The sequence below is a fragment of the Theobroma cacao genome, chromosome 5, assembly GCF_000208745.1.
Source record: "Theobroma cacao cultivar B97-61/B2 chromosome 5, Criollo_cocoa_genome_V2, whole genome shotgun sequence".
Taxonomy (NCBI): Eukaryota; Viridiplantae; Streptophyta; class Magnoliopsida; order Malvales; family Malvaceae; genus Theobroma; species Theobroma cacao.
Window position 1 is genome coordinate 3,027,095 of NC_030854.1, and position 20,222 is coordinate 3,047,316.

The 20,222-nt window shown below is 35.5% G+C and overlaps 3 protein-coding genes across 7 annotated transcripts; all 3 read right to left on the reverse strand.

Moving 5' to 3' along the window:
• Positions 1-6,550, reverse strand: LOC18597982. Of its 5 annotated transcripts, none has more exons than XM_018121835.1 (10): positions 6,399-6,550; positions 6,246-6,316; positions 5,055-5,167; positions 3,734-3,920; positions 2,872-2,921; positions 2,576-2,666; positions 2,154-2,467; positions 1,082-1,309; positions 942-998; positions 1-437 (listed from the first exon to the last, which is right to left on the reverse strand). In XM_018121835.1, the coding sequence occupies exons 3-10, from the start codon at positions 5,112-5,114 to the stop codon at positions 228-230; spliced, it is 1,197 nt and encodes a 398-aa protein (XP_017977324.1). In that variant the 5' UTR covers positions 5,115-5,167; positions 6,246-6,316; positions 6,399-6,550; the 3' UTR covers positions 1-227. The 5 variants fall into 5 exon arrangements, with proteins under 5 accessions (XP_017977324.1, XP_017977323.1, XP_007027366.2 ...); XM_018121834.1 differs by having other exon boundaries at positions 1,914-2,467; positions 3,737-3,920; positions 6,399-6,549; XM_007027304.2 differs by having other exon boundaries at positions 1,914-2,467; positions 6,399-6,549.
• LOC18597983 (translin) lies at positions 7,252-9,767 on the reverse strand. The gene is made up of 7 exons (XM_007027306.2): positions 9,377-9,767; positions 9,197-9,293; positions 8,988-9,103; positions 8,849-8,893; positions 8,391-8,416; positions 7,959-8,094; positions 7,252-7,859 (listed from the first exon to the last, which is right to left on the reverse strand). The coding sequence occupies exons 1-7, from the start codon at positions 9,744-9,746 to the stop codon at positions 7,720-7,722; spliced, it is 930 nt and encodes a 309-aa protein (XP_007027368.2). The 5' UTR covers positions 9,747-9,767; the 3' UTR covers positions 7,252-7,719.
• On the reverse strand, positions 10,906-19,865 carry LOC18597984 (putative white-brown complex homolog protein 30). Its single transcript, XM_007027308.2, has 14 exons — positions 19,252-19,865; positions 19,060-19,136; positions 18,250-18,525; positions 17,226-17,289; positions 16,978-17,124; positions 16,786-16,820; positions 16,128-16,201; positions 14,923-15,830; positions 14,028-14,324; positions 12,908-13,381; positions 12,259-12,407; positions 11,796-12,085; positions 11,565-11,698; positions 10,906-11,419 (listed from the first exon to the last, which is right to left on the reverse strand). The coding sequence occupies exons 1-14, from the start codon at positions 19,464-19,466 to the stop codon at positions 11,263-11,265; spliced, it is 3,297 nt and encodes a 1,098-aa protein (XP_007027370.2). The 5' UTR covers positions 19,467-19,865; the 3' UTR covers positions 10,906-11,262.

The following is a 20,222-nucleotide window of genomic DNA, read 5'->3' on the forward strand; positions in this document are numbered from 1 at the left end:
TGGAAGGAAAACTTACTCTTTAAACATCAGTTAGCCAATATTCCTGGCTATTAAAATTGTAAAATTTGGATTTTACTTGTGCAACATTTACCAGATATTTCCTAATGATCTGAGAACATTTATATGTGCAGATCACAGTCGGTGTTAAGGGGGCTGTAGGGATAACACAGCTTCTTTACAACTGAACCTGAATTACAGTTTGCTTTAACGGCAAATACACAAATGCTTCAACTACACTTCTTCCTACGTAAATTTCTAGCATGAGGGTAAACTGGAGCTCCTTTAGTTGTTGTCGGGTGCTTGGAGGAAGGGGCATCAACAGGTGAAATTTTTGGGCTGCGAACCCTTGGATATGGATGAATGGTGGCCAGTTCACGGATTCGGCGCACCACAGGCTTTGGTAGGGGACGTACAGCATGCTTCAAATCATTCTCAACCTGCAACAAACATTTTAAATTATGATTATACCATAAGAGACACTATAAACCATCACTCTTAATGAACATACTCTGATCATTACTGCTTTTGATATGCAGAAGACCACGAGTAAATACTTGCCCTGCTGATATATATTTAAACAGTCAACCCTGCATCCCACATCATTTCATATTTTATCAGGAGGGGGAGTTTCAAACATGTAGCTCTTGATGCATTATAGCTGGGGTAATGTTTACTAGAAACGACAATTCTGCATCCTTAAGGATCCAGGCTCAGCAGCAAGCTCTTAGGCCACTTGATGATAAAAATACAAAGACTCCAAGCATTTGCAGTTCCAATTCTGATCTCTAAGTAATCTTAAAGAAATAGTTGTAATTAAAAGAATAAAAATTAAACAAGTAGAATGAGCTAGAGATACAAGCAATTGAAGTGATTGATACCATCCTATTCAGGTGGAAGCAAACGAAAGTGCAAATAGAGAAGGAAAACAACAGAAGGCTAACCTCTCTCCTGTTGTGTTTAAGTGCAGAGCTAGATCTCAGAAGATTTCGCCATTTGTCCTGTAGAAAGCATCCACATTTAAAAAATAATTCAAGTATTAACACAAGAGGAAACAATAATATTGGATACGGCAGCAAGGTACCCTCAGATCAACAGGTGTTCGATAAGCTGATGATGCAAATAGAAGCCTTTTTATATCAGTCCATCTTCCAACACCATACTGAGCAATTCCATCAACCAACTTAATCACCTCTGCAAGGGTCCACATCCTTTGATGCTTCCTCCTATCACAAGCCGTTTTGGATCTTTTGCTTCTCTTATGCTCATCTTCAGATTCAGATGCAGAAAGCTCATAATCAGATTCAAGCTCCTGCAAAGAAAGCAAGAAAAATAATTTTAAAATTTTAAGTTATCATGCTTAAGAAAATTATTGGGTCAACTACTTCCAAAGACAAAAATGCCTAATCAAGGAACAAGAATGCTATTTTTGTGCAAGTGAGAACAAAAGTATACATCCTTGATAGTCAGTTGTCTTCTGTTCTCACTCCTAGTTTTCATATAAAAAGACCTCACATCATCAATATAGTCCATACAAAAAATTCCATGCAGGGAAAGCATCAGTTCAAATATGATGTCATAACTAATTCCTATACTAAGATGCAGCAAAAAATCCCTGCCAAGATGTCAACAAATATGTGTTACCAGCAAGCAGAGAGGAATGTGAAATAACTATTGCCTTATGCCTAATAATTCTATTGTATTTGTGGCAAATATCACTGATCTGCAGCTAGCATTTATCAATATTTGTTTTTCTTCTCGTGAGTCTTTCTGGTTGTCATAGCCACACAATATTCAAGGACAATATCTAAACAAATGGAAGTGATGAATAGAAATATAAACAAGCAAATGAACAGGAGGTGAGAGGCTCGGAGGTAAGAGGAAACTATTTCCAGATGGGATAATGGAACTTCTACCAATTTTGGCACAATTTTCCTGGGACGTCCTCTCCGTGGCCGGGATTCAGATGGGACTTGAGGAAGTTCTTGTGATCTGACTTTAAGGCGCTTATTCTTTCCAGAAGCAGTAGAATTTCTAGAAAATTCCTCAATGTACCTCCTTGTAGGCTTCCGCACTCTCTTCTGTCTGAGAAGAGTGCCACCTTTTGTTACTTTAACAGAGCTTTTTACTTTCTTATTAGACAATATGAAACTTACTAAAGGTTTTTCATCATCATCAGACTGATCAAGATCTTGCATGTTTTCTATAGTAGGATGTATGGTGTCCATAACTGGAGCCTGACACCCACATTTGCTCCTAAAGGTCTGATGTACATCACAATTGACCATCTTCCCAAGCACACCATTCCTGCCATTGGATTCTTGAACAGCTGCAATTGATGATTCTGATATGCCACCAGCACTATTACTACTTCCACTAAATCCAGGTGAATGACTTTCTGAACTTGAGTTGTGCAAATTTGATCCTTCACAAGGTTCCAATTCAGAAAACTTTTCAGGAAATTCAATATCTGCACTCGAAACAAAAAACAGAGGGAAAAGGAAAAAAAAATACATGAGAATCATGTGTTACAGCACACAACTGGTAGGCAATTAAGACAGGTACAGACAAGACTCACCCAAAAGAAAATCTTCACATGCACCAGAAAGATCATGGGCTGCATGAATATCATCCACTTCATCAACTTCATCCAGCAAACCATCAAGAACCTACTAAAGCAGTATTTTGTCAGGTATCACCTATGCATGTTTGCATGCAGTAAATACAATATTCAACACAAAACCCTAAACAAAAAAATAAAAGGAAAAGCAATAACAAACACTATAAAGCATAAGACAGAAGAGTTAAAGAACAGAATGCATCAAACAATGACTTGGAGATGACATGAAAGCTTCAAGAATAAGCAATACTTACTTCAAGCTTCAAATCGTCTCCTCCTTGACCATGGATAGAATCCAGCCCACCTTAACAAGAATCACAAGAATATAACAGCATCAGAAGAATAACCATAGAAATTGCAAAATAAATCTGTAAACAATAGCATTCCTGAGTTCAACAAGGAAGTTAGTTTCTAGTATTATACTATTGCATTGTTTCATTCATAGTGCAATATTTGGGAAACACTTTTCAACCACATAAAAGCATAAAATCTAAGAACACTATTCAAAGACTGTCCCCGCATCCTTGTGTGACTCATAACTTTCATCTCTTGAAATGATTATGACAATTCATGACTTAAGCTTGAGTCTTAGAGCAGCTAGTCCAAGACTCCCGGAATTCATGCAGGACACATGGGAAAAAAAAGTGACCTTCCAACAAAAGAGACAGATAATAAGCAGGATTATATTAGTTTAAACAACTCAAAGGTAAAAGCTCAATATCACCAGAAATGCTTATTTTAACCAGTTTAAAGCACAATAGATGTTGTTTGTGAATGTGCAGAACTAATGATAGAACAAATTTACACTCAATCATTCTACAAAAGCATGTTAACAAGTTCATGCATCTAAAATGCATGCTCTTTGCTCCTACTATATTTTTTTGTTTTTTCCTCCCCCTGGAAATAGTTTGCAACGAAGAGGGGACCTATGCAGTTTGTTTTTAAAGGGATGACAGTGACCATCATATGGTACTTATCAAACACTCTAGATGCTTCTGCACGCTACCATTCACAAATTAGAAGCACTTCAAAGATCATTTTCTTTTTCTTTTGCTTTTTAATTTTTGAAATGAAAGCATCAGCAAAAAGAAGAGTGACAAGCTGTTAGAGTATTACCACAATTAATTTTCCAGCCAAAATCAAAAGCACACGAGAAGTCCTCCATTTTCAAGTGCTTTTCTAAATTCTCCTTCCCAAAACATAGGACTCCATCTACTGAAACATGCTCACTTTTAGGTTCTGCAAGTAAATGCTCAACTTCAGTTGCTTCATCTTCCAAGCCAGGAACAATGGATTCATCTACCTATATCCAGAGAAGAAAAGCAAGGGAAGGAGGGCAGAGGGAGCAATGTAGAACTTATCAAATTTATAAACTTATTTAAGGAGAATGCCACAAGCAAAATATGAGGGGCAGCATGAGACTGTAAGAGCAACTAAGCATCAATGACAAAAGGCAGGCAAAACAGAGAAACATAAACAGAGTTAACTGAACATTGATTTTTTCTTTTAAGACAGTATCACAGGTAGCCTCAACTTAAAAGAGACAAGTGGGGACCTACCCAAAACAAGAAAAAAAAGGAAATATTTAATATGGACAAGGCTTATAACCATTCAAATCCATTAGTAGGGATGTCAACAGGTCGGGTACCCTATAATTTTGAGATACCCGAACCCTAACCCTATAAAAAATCAACTACCCTAACCCTATTAATTACCCGAATAATTTTAAAAGTTACTACCCTAACCCTAACCCTATTATATTTTTATTACCCTATAATTACCCTAACCCGTTTAAAAACCCAATTAGATTAAAAAATTATTGAAATTTTTTTCATGGATATCCAATTACTCGAACTCGCATACATATACAATAATATTTCTTTACGTATTTCATAAAATTAATTACGAATTAAATTAATAAAAACAAAAATAGAATTATATTCCTTTGTAATATGATATGATATTCATATTATTTAAACATAATTAATTATCTAATAATTTTTTATTTATATATATTCATATTATCACATTAGTTATTTAACTAACTATATTTTAAATATATTATTTTGTCAATATACAACAAAGGAAACTGCTTGTCTAGATGGTGGAGGCGGTGAGTGCTTTCTTGCATGACCTGGGTTCGAGTCTTAATGCTGCAATTTTATTCAGGTATTGTAAACGGGTTTGGGTAGTGGGTATCCAAAGTGTGATACCCGAATCCTTATCCCTATCCATTAGCTTGATTCACATATGATTGGCCTATATTTTGCAGTTACTCCCATAATTTAGTAGATCAAATTCATGATTAAATAAACAACATATATGCATTACAAGTTGCAAAAGCTAAGGAAAAGTAAGTCGTGCTATGCATAAGAATTTCAAATATTGAAGAGAATGATAACTCAACAATTGAAAAGATTAAAGAAAAGTTTCTAACCCTTTGACGCTTCATGTCAGAAAGCTTCTTTATCAAATGAGGTTTCCGATCCGTTTTCATGTTATGACCTTAACTTGTACTATCCAAACCTGCTTTCATGTGTCCAATTTTCCCTACAATTAAATGGAAAAAGATCTTTATAAAACTATTGTCTACTGAATATCATAAAATGACTAGCTTAATACACCCAGGAAAACAAACATTTGTAATTCCATTGATCAACCCAAAGAAGGATTTTAAAACAAAGAAATAAACAATTTTGCCCATGATCGTCAATATAGAAAATTGATAAATCAAACTTATTTTCACCTTCATCCAACCTTTTAACTTTTCAAGGGACCAAGCGTAGTATAAAATATCAACAAGACAATGCAGATTCTATCCATATTACAACTAAGAAACCAATTCACAGACAATACATTTTTCTTCCTTTTTATTTTTGGGTTGCAAGGGGTTGTCCAAATTGGCCTTAAACATAGACTCACAATGACAAAAGAATCTGAAGTTCTTCTCCATGTTCTCTTAACATTCTTGGGTCATTATTGTATCTCTTGCTTCTTGCGCTCGCATTTTGCCTCATGAGCAAACTACATCACATAGTCAGTTCTACTTTCAACTCAATAGTCATTTACCTTTAAAACACAACCAAACAGAGCGCATTTTAGTTTAAGAAACATTTACACTGATTTTTCCGGGAGCTCTAAGAATTCCATTCACACATCCAAACAAGAACCTTTTAACGAAAAAATAAAAGGGAAAATTAAAGGACTTTCATGTTTATAAGAAAAAATGGAAAAAGGTAAAATCAAGTCTACGGAATTTCAACTAGGATTTAACATTAACAAAAAAGAAAAATGATTTTTTTCCGATAAACTGCGAGTAAAATTTTATAAAAAAATAATTTTTCAATTTTATACTTATATTTCTTAAAGAAATAAAGATATATTTAGAGTGAAGTGGGCCTACTCTATCTGTTCAGTTCATCTAAATTTTTATTTTTTATAATCTCAGTAGAAAAAAGAAAGAAAAACAAAAATCGGATAAGCTTATCCATTTTATAAGAAAACAGAACAGACAAAAAAAGAACCAAACATTTTTCGTTTCCTTTCCGATGTTTTCTCAGTAACCAAACAGACACTAAAACACAACTCCAACTAAAGAAACATCAAACAAAACAAAAACCAGACATACCTCATTCATCCGTAAACCAAACGCCAACCACTTATCACTCTCCGATCTACTTAATTTCCAGCTAAAAAAACCTTAAAAAATAAAAAAAATCAAGATCTGGTAAAATCTAGAAAAACAGATATAAAATCTAGATTAAAGAGAAAAAGATCTGACCTTAGAGAGAGTGTGAGTGCTAAGTGGAAAAAAAAAATGAGCGAATGTTCGAAAGAGAAAAGCTCAAAACCGCCAAACAGCGACAGGAGATGAAGAGGAATAGAGGGAAATGGGGGCTTCTTTTTTCTACTAGACGGAATCCAAATAGATTTTATATTACTACAATTTTTATTTTATTCTTCTATGGGGGTGTGTTTTTTTTTTTTTCTCGTCAAAGTGGTAATATAATGTGTCTGTCATGTCCGGGCCGCCTCGTCTGTGACCTAAGACAAGCAAAAAATAAATAAATAAAAATGATTGTGTGTGCTTTTTTGTGGATTGTCCACGTAGGAATTCTTTGACGGTGATATAGGGGGGCGTTACTCGTTAGACGTGATAAAGGCATGTTTGGAAGCGAGTAAATGGGCGGGTGTTTGGTCGTGCGCTTTGGGATTGGTAATAACTAATTAAGTAGGTTGGCTCGGCCCATAGATTAGGATTAGGAATAGCGTTTCTTCGGATTCCAAACCTGAGCTTGGATGTAGCCAGCCACTTGCCACTCAGTAGCTCGACCCTAGGCCTTTTGGTTGTGGACCCAACTCGAATGAAGCTGCGGTCCACATCATGGGACACGGTAAAAGACTTAACAATACGTGGGCTGTTCTCTTTTCCCTCTTTTTCTCAAGTATTTCCTGTCAAATTGGCTTGAAAAATATTTTCCATATTTCTTTAATGGGTTTGGTACACGAAAGACTTTTACAGAAAACATAGTCAATCATTGGTTTTCACTATCCAATGAAAATATCATCTTAAATACGATCAATTATCAATCGCTAAGGTTGATAAAGCCACTGTACGGGTTGAGATCATCTGCTAACGGTAATCGGCGACCACCGTTAATTAATAATTGTGAAGCAAAAAGGTTGAGAGCATTATCAAGTATTCATGTGACAGACTGACAGTTCCGTACAAAGATTACATGCGGAAATAAAATCATACAGAACCTGATACCAAGCTTAACCATGAAAGGCAGGGCCACGGCATCACAGTCTATTTCAGACTTGGTCATAAAGACTGACCGAACAATGGCAGAAGCAACTAATTTGATGGAATACCAGAAAAGACTAACTTTAGCAGAAGATAGAATAGACAAACTGAAAAGTACTAGGATTGTCAAGTATGCTTCCATGACAACTATTTAACCCTGTTTCCCTTGTTTAACTAGCAAAATTTTGGCTTTAAACCATGCGGTGAAGGATCACAAACTCTCTCAAGCATTGCCATCTGCAAAGAAGATTGAAAGTAACCCACTTCCAAGCAGTCAAGGAAAATGGAAGAGTTACTAGTTGTTAAATACTACTTTTGCAACCTGTGGTTGTCCTTGAGTTCCTTGATCTTCCATTGAATCTCCACTGGTTGCCAATCCTCGAATCATAACATCATAATAGACCTCTTCAACTCTTCTTAGGTCATACTTCATAGCTGCCACAATAAGAAAGCATTTCAAAATCTAAATCTAGGATAAGAAGTTGGCTTAAAACACCAGATTAGCAAGGAGCAAATTAAGAAGATTATGCTTACAATCAAATTTCTTGCGCAGGAAATCATTTCGAAGATTAAGCATCCGGAAGGCTGCATGAAGATCTGTCAAGAACTTCAGCACCTTTCTTGGGCAATCATAGTCCCCAGCTGTCACTTGGTTCACCACATATCTTGGCTGTGAAAATGAAAAAAAGAAAATAGCATGTTAAGCCAAGTTGATAAAATTTCCCAATTACTTTAATGGCTGGTAATTACATCCACCAAAACACCATATGTGGGGTCAGGGGTGCATTCAACTACTTGTTCAATTTCCGTAATATCTCATTCCAAATGATCACATTCTCACCAGTTTACTTTAATCTGTAGTTTCTCCAAATATCTGACTAAAATGTATGTGAAAAATAGAGTAGGAAGAATGCATTAGCCAATTGGAAAAAGCAAGAGACAGCATGCTTCTGACACAGTTCTTACCATTTCATTGGACATAAAGCAAATACCTGCATGGTAGAGAAAAAGTTCCCAGATCAGTATACTCAACTAGGAGAAAGATAATACTCCCCCAAGTTCAAAAAATAAAGAATAGTCATGTCCTGTCTCTTGCACAAAAAGACACAAACACTAAAGAATAAAAATAACCAGAAACCGACAACAATCAACAACTCTTCAGTTAAATTCATAAGTGCAACCAGCATATGTGACTGATTTAATTCCATCAAAGTATCTTAATAAAACTTTCAACCTGTATGACGAGGAGATCTTCTCTTCAACAAAAAATAAATAAAAAAAAAAGGAAAAATGCCCCTGCCTTTTGAACACAGTAAATTGAACTGTTTATGAGGTCTAAGAAAATTGAAGCTTCCTAGAAGTAGAGACCGAACACTACAACCCATTAGATAATAAAACTCAACAACATCTTCTTCAACACTTACCAACAAGATAGTCCTCCACATCTAAACCAAAATCCGAATCGTTCACTGCCAGAACAACCAATTTTCTCAATTAAACAGATCATTAACAAGAACAAAAAATACTCACAAACCTGGAAAAATATTCATTACTAAAACATACATCCAAGTTTTTCCTCAGCTTCAGTATGCATAAGAAGAGTTCCTGTTTCCAACCAATGCATAAAAGCAAGCAATGAAACTACCATTTGAGTTTCAGTCCTCCAATCCCCATGATACCTATACACACCAAACACCAAACAAAAAAACCAACTTACAAAACTTTTATATACATCAAAATTTGAAATAATCAAAATCTTAATTCAATCTCACCTATAATATTGTCCAGGGCATTCCCTAACAACTTCAGCGAGTTTATTAAAAAGATCCTTTAGCACATTAATCTGAGTCTTTGCCTTCTCTAAAACCTCTATTTATATATTAAAAAAACAATTTAGATAATATTTCAAAAATCAAATAAATTAGGGGGAAATGAAAAAGAAGAAACTTTACCGGGTATTGGTTTAGATTGGTGAACGAGGAGGAGACTAGCCTGCATGAGTCGAGTCGCCGACTCAATTTCCAAAACAACGGCGCGTATGCGTTCCCGTAAGCTTCCAGAGTCTTCTAGCTGCACTCGGAACTTCTCGAACTGCTTCTCCAAGGAAGGAGATGTTTGTGGCGCGTCGGAGTCACCGCTGGCCATGGAAGTGGAACAGAGAGTGGCGGTCACAGGGGAACGGAAAGGGAGGTTTTTGAAAACGCTTGAGGGAAGTGAAGGAAAAGTGGAAATGGCGGGAACAAGGTGAAGAATGGTTGGGTTAGGGTTTATGGAGTAGCGAGAGAGTGTGAAGCAGTAAGCGTTTCGAAACGCCGCTTTCATATTTGAATTGGCGTTTTTTTTTTTTTTCCTTTTTCTTCTTTTTGGTTTTTCTTTTCATGTCCTTTTTGCACGGCGGTGCATCAAACACCCAACACCTCAGTAATATTTTCTTTTTCTTTTTTTTTTTGCACATGAGTATTTTATTCTCTTGCATACTTATAATAAATAAATAGTTTTATTCCATAAAAAAGTAAATAATTTTTCTGTTCTAGAATAATTTCCTTATGATTTTTACATTTATAGATATTTTAATAAGTAATTTAAGTACATAATTTTATTTAAAAAAGTACTTGAACTATTAAAAAAAATTTAAAAAAATTTATTTTTTATTACATTAAATCAAGTTTTTATATTTTTATTTTTATCAAATAAACTTTTATAATTAAAGATTGATTAATTGTTGTTAATCAAAACACCACTTAGTACTTTATGTCATATACTTTTAATGTGGTATGATGATATATCACAATGATAACGTAACATGTTGATATAGTATAATAACATTATCATTTAGTGGTATCAATATCATATTAGCATTTAATGATAGTTAATCAACCGTTAATTTATTTGATTAAAAATAAAAATAAAGTAACTTAATTGAATGTAATAGAATAAAAAAACCTTATTTGAATTTTGTTAAATAGTTCAATAGATTTTTAAAAGCATAATGCCTAATTTAAATCTTAAGGAGCTTAAATGTGGTCTAAATGCCAGAATATTTTGTTAATTATTGGTTTTACTTCATTAAACATGAATTAAATACATGAAAAGCAAATTCCTTGAATGGAATCATTGGTTTTACTTTATTAAACATGAACTAAATACATGAAAAACATATTCCCTGAATGGAATCATTGGTTTTACTATACTAAACATGAATTAAAGACATGAAAAACATATTCCTTGAATGGAATCTGGCCTTTCATTCACCTCCAAACAGTTCACTGTAACTATACTAATGAACTGAACAATTTTTCTGACTCTTTTTTTCCTCAGAAAACTGTTTAAGGAACAGATCATGAGACCCATAAATTCAGCTAATTATGCCAGTTAAAAGGTTTGCCATAAAAATAAAGCCTCAGCCCATCATAACCAGAATTTCAGACCATGAAACCACGATGCAAAAATGGTCACTTGTTACTGACAAAGGTGGATAATGTGAGGGAACTAGTGAAGAAATTCTCTCCTTTCTTCTCTTTTCTGTTTGATTTTACAGGCAGCATGATGTAGTAATGTGTGAGTTTTCTAACTTACCTACCAATAGTCATACCACATACACAATTCAGATGACCACAAAAGCCTAAGAAATGGACATTACATGTTTACAACTGATCCACAAAGATGATTGAGCCTTGACTGCTAGCCATCAATTCCCATGTTGTTTAGAGGGAATTTTGTATCACTTTCTTAGTGGTGGTATAATTCAATGTTGAGTTTGTTTTGATACAAAATGTATGGACTTTACAGATTTGTACACCAAAAGAAAATCTAAGAAAAAAAGATTACTTCTCCTAACTCATTTCTTCCTGAAGGTAACCAGCATGAAAAAAGCTAAGATGCGAGCGACAATGCCATTGATAACAAGGATGATTAGACAAAGATTCCAGTCATGAAGATCATAGCCACTTTGATTCAATGAACCACAACGAGTTATTAGCCACACTCCAGAGTACCTGAGGAACAAGACAATGAGGAAGGAGAAGGATGCTCTCAGTAGGCAAGGATTTTGTGCTTATGGCTAGTGCTCAGTTACAGACAAGGATAAAATATAGGGCAAGAAAACAGAAAGGAAGAATGAATCAGCTAGTAGAAGCTAACCTTTCAGCATTTGCGATGACAAAAGCTTCTAGAGCCCACTTTGTGTAGCAAAAATTCCCAAAATATTTCACAATAGCACTGTCTTTATCCTGGTTCGCAGTTAGAGTCAAAACAACAGGAAGAAGCACTGCCCACTGAAGAAGAAATAAATGAGGTTCATTAGCTAAAAGAATTCAGAAAAATTTAGGTTAATAGTTTATGAATTGATGAATAGTAACTTTTAGTACATACCAGTTGGGCAAGACTAGGTGCAAGCAAAATGGCCAATATATACGCCATGCCCGTGACACAGTAAACAAGGCAGAGCAAGACAATGTAGTTATCTTGAAAGGTTGATCTAGGATTGCTGAAGAAATAGAACATGGATAAATACGCCACTGGTTTGAAGATTGTATTAAAATGATCAACTGTATCTTTGGATAGAAAATAAGCTAGACTGCTGATCCCAGATGCGCTCTCCCTTTGATATTGTAATTTATCCAGAGAAAATGATCTCAATGCTGCGATCTTGCATAATAGTGCTGCAAACGACGTGGTTAAGTCTATATACAGTGACTAAGGAAATAAAGAATGATAGGCATGGAATTACTGTGTCTCTGACAACTTGTTTATGGAATCTATTGCAAATACTGATCTAAGTATATGACCCAATGATAACATGAGTATGTCAGCCAAGCTTGACTTTTTAACTTACAAATAGCAACGACTGTATATGTGTAGCCAAGGGACCCGAATGTTTCATCGTTCACTTTAGCAAGAGTCCCTAAGCAGGCTCCAGCAAGTAGTAGAATCATTAAATCAACTGCTTGCATCTGAGCTTCTCGTAGTCGCTGTTTAGCAACCCTGAAATATTGCCATATAATAAGTAATTTGGGAAATAAAATTGAAGAGTTTATGTATTTACCCAGGGGCGGAGAGGAAAGAAACTGCAGCTGTTCCGAAGTCAAAACTTCAAGAAGTTCAATCTACAATAACAGTTATTAGCAAGCAGATGTTTGGACTAACCTCAAACAATTTGGTCCTTGATAAATATTCATATATATTACGGAACAAGATAAGGCAACTGGAGGGAGATCACTGTGCTACTGTGATACTATGGTGCCAAAAAATACTATCCTTTTAAATTGTAAGTTACAAGCTGTGATGTGAGCCTAAGAAGGTTCACTCTAGGCAACAATTAAGACGTTTCTGGAAACACTAGCAAAGCTGCCATAAATGTGTGAATGATTTAGCTACTTTTATCTGGGTATATAATTAGTTTACTAGCCATTAATGGTATCAGAGCGTAGACGAGAAAATGTTTTATATGCTTCTGAAATGGGAATACAGGTGATGGCTTATACCTCCCCAGGAAGTATCTATACTGGCGAGCTATACCCGGCGTTCTCCGGTTTGATAAGTCCTTAGATTTCGAGTAGTCATTCTGTATCTGGTCTCGCTTTACTTCAACATTAAACTTTACATCCTCCCACAGTTCTCCAGCAAATGATTGTCCAACAGCTGCAGCACCAGAAGTACTTGGATTTGAGCCAGCGGAGGGTGTTGTAAGTCCATCAGCCAACTGAAGCATGTCTGAGGGTATTGGGTAGCCATTGTGTAGCATCCATCTGATAGGAAGCTGTTCACGAGTCACTCCCGTTGGCTTCACAATACCTTCCAGAATGTCAATGAAGTGGTCCGGAGGATTGACACGATCTGGCACATTGATCCCCATGCCAGCAAAGTATTCTTCAACTTTCTTCACTGATCCATGATATGCAGTGAGACCACCTTTCGCTAGAAGAATTAAATCATCAAACATCTTGAACAAGGCATAGCTGAATCAGAAGAAACTAACAATTACCCTCCAAGAAAAATATAAAACACAAATTGCAAACTCAAGATGCAGCCATATTTATCTTACAGTCAATTCATCCTTCAAAAGCATTGATATACACAAGAAGCAATAAATAGACAAGCACACACTTTTTTTCAATTTATCTTTTGTACACAAGCGTAGTCCTATCAAAATGCTTGTGCTTAGATATTCTAGAAGCCACACTGATGACTTTGTCTTATTTTAATAAAAGACAAGACGTAAAATTTATTACTCAGCTTGACACCACTACCAGATGTAACTATCAATGTAGCAGCAACATGGATAGCAATGCACTATCATATCATAAACAATCAATTTGCTCTAAAATTAATAGAGAAGTAACTAATGCTAAAAAGCAACTCAAGTAAGCACCTGCTTGGGACCTGGTTCGCAACAATTCAGCCAATTAAAAGGTTATTTTGTCTTTCTCTAATTTTTGAGTTTAAATAGAACATCTGATTGTTCACTGTCAAGTTGTTAAATAAAGACAACAGGAAAATTAACAGCCACAGAAATGGAAGAAACATAGTTCATTTCTTTGTTTATCATATGCAATAAGTCAAGGTCATAGCTATTTTGGGAGAGAAAGAGAGAGAGAATCATGCCTTGGTTGGTGAAGTACCATGCAGATATTTACCCCTTCAAGAGCTTCACGTCGAAGTGCTCGAAGAAGCAACTGTGAAGATGAACTGTCTAAACCAGTAGTAGGCTCATCCAAGATCAATAGAGAAGGTTCCATAACCATCTCTAGTCCAACATTTACACGTTTTCTCTGGCCTCCAGAGATCCCTCGCTTCTCCACTGTCCCAACAACTGAATCCCTAACTGCCTGTAGTCCCAAGGACTCAATAACCCTTTCAATAACCAACACTTTATCGGGTTTTGCCATGTCAGCAGATAGCCTTTGGTATTATGGCATCCACCAAAAATAATAAAGTCAGAATGAAACTTACAGGATATGAGGTATCAAACACAAAGAAAATAAATTATGGTCCAGAAGGATGTTAAGATTACAGAATATTTCTGATTTATTGCCTCTTCCCTCTGCCAGAGGTAGGACTTACAACATAAAAGCATGCAAAATAATATTTGTTCTTTACAACTTGACCATTAGTGAAGTTGTCTGTCGGAAGTTTAGAATGCCTATTTCTTTCCTATCATGACATGCTTCAGTTAACAAGTGCTTAGTTCATGATTTTATACAAATTCTTCTTGATTTTCACATTTTTCTTTTACTTTAAATTGCATGAAGCACATAAACTGCAGAAAACCTAACAATTCCAACTAATAGCAACATGACTATGACCATTAAACTTCTGATTATAACTGGGGCAAGGTTTCTTAAAGTTAGATAAAATGCACGAATACATTCAATAATTCAAAATCCATAAGAAAGATGCCCAGATAAAAGATGAACTGTCTAACCAACCAATCTTCTAAAATGATGAGTCATGATGATTGCAGTTAGCTTGCATACATGATAAGTTTGAGACCACATACCTGCACCTCGCACTGAACCGGAGATTCTCCTCTACTGTCAAGTTTCCATGCACTATATCATCTTGTGGCACAAATCCAATAATTTTCTTATATGATTGGATAGGTTCATTTTTTCCATTTATAAGAATTAAACCTGTCACATTGCATCCAGTGGCTTTTCCTGTCAAGGCAGAGAGAAACGTAGTTTTCCCAGCTCCTGATGGGCCCATAACTGCAGATACTCGACCAGGCATGAGTTTCCCAGTGACACACTTGAGCAAATGTTTCTGTTTCCCCTTCAAAGTGAGGGTTAAATCCTTAAAAGAAATCTCAATCACAGGCCTAGTCCTGATATCATTATCAGTAGCCATTGAAATTATTCCTGAGAAGGTCAAGTTCTTGTTCTGTTGTGCTTTCTCCTTCTCAATTTGACCATATGCATACTTAAAAATTTGACTTTGAGTATGCAATTGTTTACCCCTTGGTGCTTGTTTTTTTATATTTTTGTCTCTGATATTCAGATTAAAACCTTCATGACTTTTGGGGTCCTCTTCAAGGGAATGCAACATCTTTGTGAGGCTGCTTGGTTCCTTTTTCTTTGCTTTTGAATCTGTAGATGATTGCCCTGATACCCTAGGTGGCACAGGTGGTGACTGAGTATCAATTTTAACAGATTTACCTAGACCAAAATTCTTCTGCTGTTCCTGTCGCCTAGTCGATTTTGCCCGAGAAAATGTCCGTGAAAGCTGTTGCTGCCAACCCCCCTTCTTGGCAATATTTTTTGCCGCTTTCCACCTTTCACGTGCTTGTGCAGTTTCCCGTGCATGTCTTGCAGCTGCTTCTCTGGATTTAGCCTGTCTTCTTTCCCGAGTACTAATTACTTGATCAGAGCAATTATAAATAATGAGCAGCAGAAGACTCATTCCAACCTACTTATGCAACAGAAAGTATAAAAGTCAACTGATTGAAACTAGAGCAACAAGAAAGCTAAAATAGATCAAATGGAGAGAAAAAGAAAACACAATTTAATTTTGCATAAGCATGCTGAAGAAATCCTTCAGTGGACATAAGTTTAATGGGGAATGCTTGAAAGAGTTATCTACAACGCATATAAATTGAAGGACATGGCAGATGAGCAACCCTGCATTCCCATTAATGTGGCACAGAGGCCAGCTCAATGATAATAATCAAATTAGTGATCTATGACAAGTTTGGAAACCACTTACAAAAAGCATGATTCCATAACCATGAATATCCTGGTTCGAAGTATTTGGATTGCAGGTAGTTAACTTGAAGCAAGCTGCAAATTATTCATAAAATTCCCATAAAAGAAGGCATTCATTCTTTTTGAATGAACTAAGAGCATTGAGAAAACTTTGCTGCATATGCAGCAATGATAAATAAGACACCTTAAGAGCAAGAAAAGATTGATTGAATAATGGAATGCATTTACAAATAATTATGGTGGTTCATCATATCATGTATTTGCAACAAATATTCCATCATGTGATTCAAACAATCCACTTTTGAGCTACTTTCACTCAATGGAATTTCACACTCAAAACATTTTGATATTTTCGCGCAGGCTGCATGAACAGTATTTGCATGCATTGAATTTAAATTTGAATACATTGGGTGTAATACAAGGAAACCGATTAAGCCAGTGCATCTAATCCTTTTTATTATAATTTTGGTGAACTTTTGTCAACTAGTCAAAATGAATTGTTAAATTTTATCTGTTAGTGTTCCATAAATTCTTCTTCCTAATAACCCTGAGAGTTCTATAGCATTAAAATATATGTATTGCAAGCTTTGAAAAGAAATATGAACAAGAGGAATTCAAAGCAAGCTTTGAGGAAATCAAACTGATAAAAAAAAACTTACGCAGTTGGGAAGTGGAACCCATTCTGCAGTAATGTCTGAAATTTCATCAAAAAAGCTTATCAGTAAACATAAATTCCTAGCATGGAGTACTTGCACAATATCATCAAATCACGTATATGGTATCCTGAGATATATTACAGGTTCTGCAAACAATTATATTGATGCTAAGAGTTATGGGATAAAAATCAATACCCACTACTGCAAGTAACTCTATTTATGGTAGAAGGGCAGTATGATCCTGGTGAACAGAAAATCTCACTACTACTTGCAACATCAGCCCACATATCCGCACCACCGCAACTGTGATTCGGCTGCCCAGGAGGAATTTGGTAATTATATCTGCAAATTTTCTCTACCAATAAATATTAATGCCTATTGTACACAATAAGAAACTGAGAACAGAAGAAAAGAAAATTTTGAAATCTAGGATATGAACTTACGGGTCACAAACTCCAGATGATGTATTCAGCTTTGCAAGTGGACAATAAGAACCTAAAGGGCATGCTTCATTTTGCATGAACATGAAAGACAATAAATGTATTTCATTCAGTTCCATTTCTATCAATAAAATAATTCCATAGTTTGAAATTTCCATCAGTAATTATTATCTTTATCTTAGAATTCCATTGCCTTTCAAATATGAATTAATTACGTGAACTTAAATTACTACAAGATGAAAGGAAAATAGATTCCTTTGGATGAAGCTTGGTTTTTCTTTTCAACAAACAAATAGATTCATACCAAGAAGTTAATACTAGCATCAGGGTATACTTATCCACATAACTAAACTTGCAGGTATGAATATTTATGCTGCACCATCCATATCCTCTCAATTGTTTAATGTAAAAGGAATCTCTACCCCCACTGTTTGATTTATCATGGATTTACCACATAAGATTTGCTCAGCGATGAAAGATGTATCATTAAACAAACTATAAACCAAATCTTGCATTACAGATTGCAATGTTACTGGAAAGAATTTCACCAAATTAATCCTGAAATGGGCTCATGAATCTATGAATCATCATGATTCAACTATCATTAGGAGTTCTGCATCTTTTCCCCGTGGTTATTGACTTTACACAGATAGGAAATAGTTTTTGTCGCACCTCTGCCAATGCAATAAGATATGACCAACTTGGTAACCCACCCCATACATTCATATGCCTTTTCCATCACTATTTTGCCATGCTGTGAACTCAGTCAAGACCACATTATGTAGATATTTAGGTCTGCAATTTTCAAAAAATAGTCTTTCCATTTCCTAAGCCACTTATTTTATACAATTAAAGTGTGAAAACTTCTTTTCTAACAGAGAAAAAAATGAATAGAGCAGGATTTCCTTTCATACTTTGCGATTACTAAACAGAGAAAACAGAAAGCAATCAACCACACAGAGTAGAAGAAAGAGAAGAACCAATTATGTGCCTAAAAATTGTAATTGATTTATTATAAAGTACTTACCTATCATGCAAGCAAGACCCCTAGGGCAAAAGAATCCTTCACAACATGGTTGACAGTTTTGAGTCCTGGTTGGCATGTAAGTTGAATTTTTGAGCTCAAAATGCTGGTTTTGGTCAGCATAGCAACCCCATCCCGGTTCACATCCAGAGACCCAAGTTGTCAAATTGCAGTTCTTGTTAGGTTTTACATAATTGATAGTTTCAGTCCCCTTTGCAAATAAACTACTGAAGTAAAATTTTATTTCTGCTGCTGTACATAGTCGATGGGTGAGATCTCCTGTTAAATTATATCACATTCATCATCAGGTCCTTGGTGACAAGTATGATAATACATTGGAAGAATGGAAAAAAACTACAACAGAAAAACTTGAATCATGGTAGATATTGCCATCAGATGACTCAGACTATTAATTTTATCACCCATTTACTTCATTTATCACTTTTAAGTTTGCTGAATTCATCAAACTGGTGCCGAAATTGCCCAAACCATTTCATGCCGACAGTAGAATTGAAAAAAGACAAACGTATCATCTGATTTATCTCATTTACAATAATGGAGTTATTATTTAACAGCATCTCCTTTTGCTATTGGTGTGCTAGAGTCATGGTCTTCTTGTTTTTATTTTTCAAATTTCCTAAATTTTTAGAAGTCAAAAAAAAATCCTCTTATTCCTTAGGATAATGCAAGTATCAATTATGAGTACATATTAAATCACAATTTTTCAGTAGACATAACAGCAAAAATTCTGAATCATCAGGGATGTCACCAGTTCAAATAAATATACCATTTGAATTGGCTAAAGCTTCATACCTTTTGTCTTCTTGACACAATTAGTCAAGAAATTCAAATTTCTCGAAAAATTAAATGCTCCATTCCAGTCAGCTTTCCTGAAAAGGGAGAACATGCATTCACCAGTTACAAAAATTCCTCTAGGGATAAAAAAAATGAAGAGTGACATGCATGATACAGAGAGAAAACAGCAGAAAATTTTAAATTACTTACGCATTCTTTATGCAGAAGCCCAAATTACAACTGATATCATTGCTTAATGTAACAGTAAGATTCGAAAGCCTTCTATAGATAAGGTCCGTTACAAGGGGAAGATAGGCAGGGTTTTTCGTTTGACTGTAATCATCCCCATCCACAGAACGTGCAAAAGGAAACAAACTTAAAACAACAAGAAGAAAAAACAAAGCATGGGGTCTAACTTCTCTCATAATGATCAGCTGAAGCTCTAGAAATCACAAATCCTAGGAAAAACATAAAAAAACTAACTATAATTGCATTCTGTGGATTAACCATGGCGTCATCACTGGTAAGCTGCCTTAATATTTCATGGTCCTGAGTTTTTATCCAACTTTCAAATGAAACAAGACCACGAACATTCATGGGCCAAAACCAAAAAATAAAAATAAAAACTTGCAAATGGGGTAGTTGAAATTTTGCAGACCAACTATGAATTCACAACAGGGAAGATTAGAGAGCTGTAGACCCTTGAGAGAAAAACAAAAGATTTTTCGGTCAAAAGGGTTGAGTGAATGTGTCTTCGGCTTTGGAAGGAGGTCCTTGGTTTTGGGATGAAGAAATGGAGGGGAGAAATGGGTGGCTACATTGAAGGTGAAACTATGTGTGTTGTGCATGGCACGCGAAATAACTACTCCCTAAGTGTACGTTTCACGTTTGCAGTTAACAGATCATTTACAATTTACATCAAACGGTTAATCTGCTAAGCCAATTTAAACATAACGTTACCTTTCCACCTTAAAGAGACAGAAGCTGTACCAAGGACAAGGACGCTTTAACTTAACTCAACTCGATAGTAGAGGTTTTGTTAATCTGGGCACGCCACCGAGTGATGTTTGTGGCCCACGGATCTTGTTTTGATTTTCCAACTAAACAACCTCTTTTCCCAATTGTTTTAACCCAAAGAACTTAATACCAGTAACAAAAACAGAGACTTCACCGATCAATGT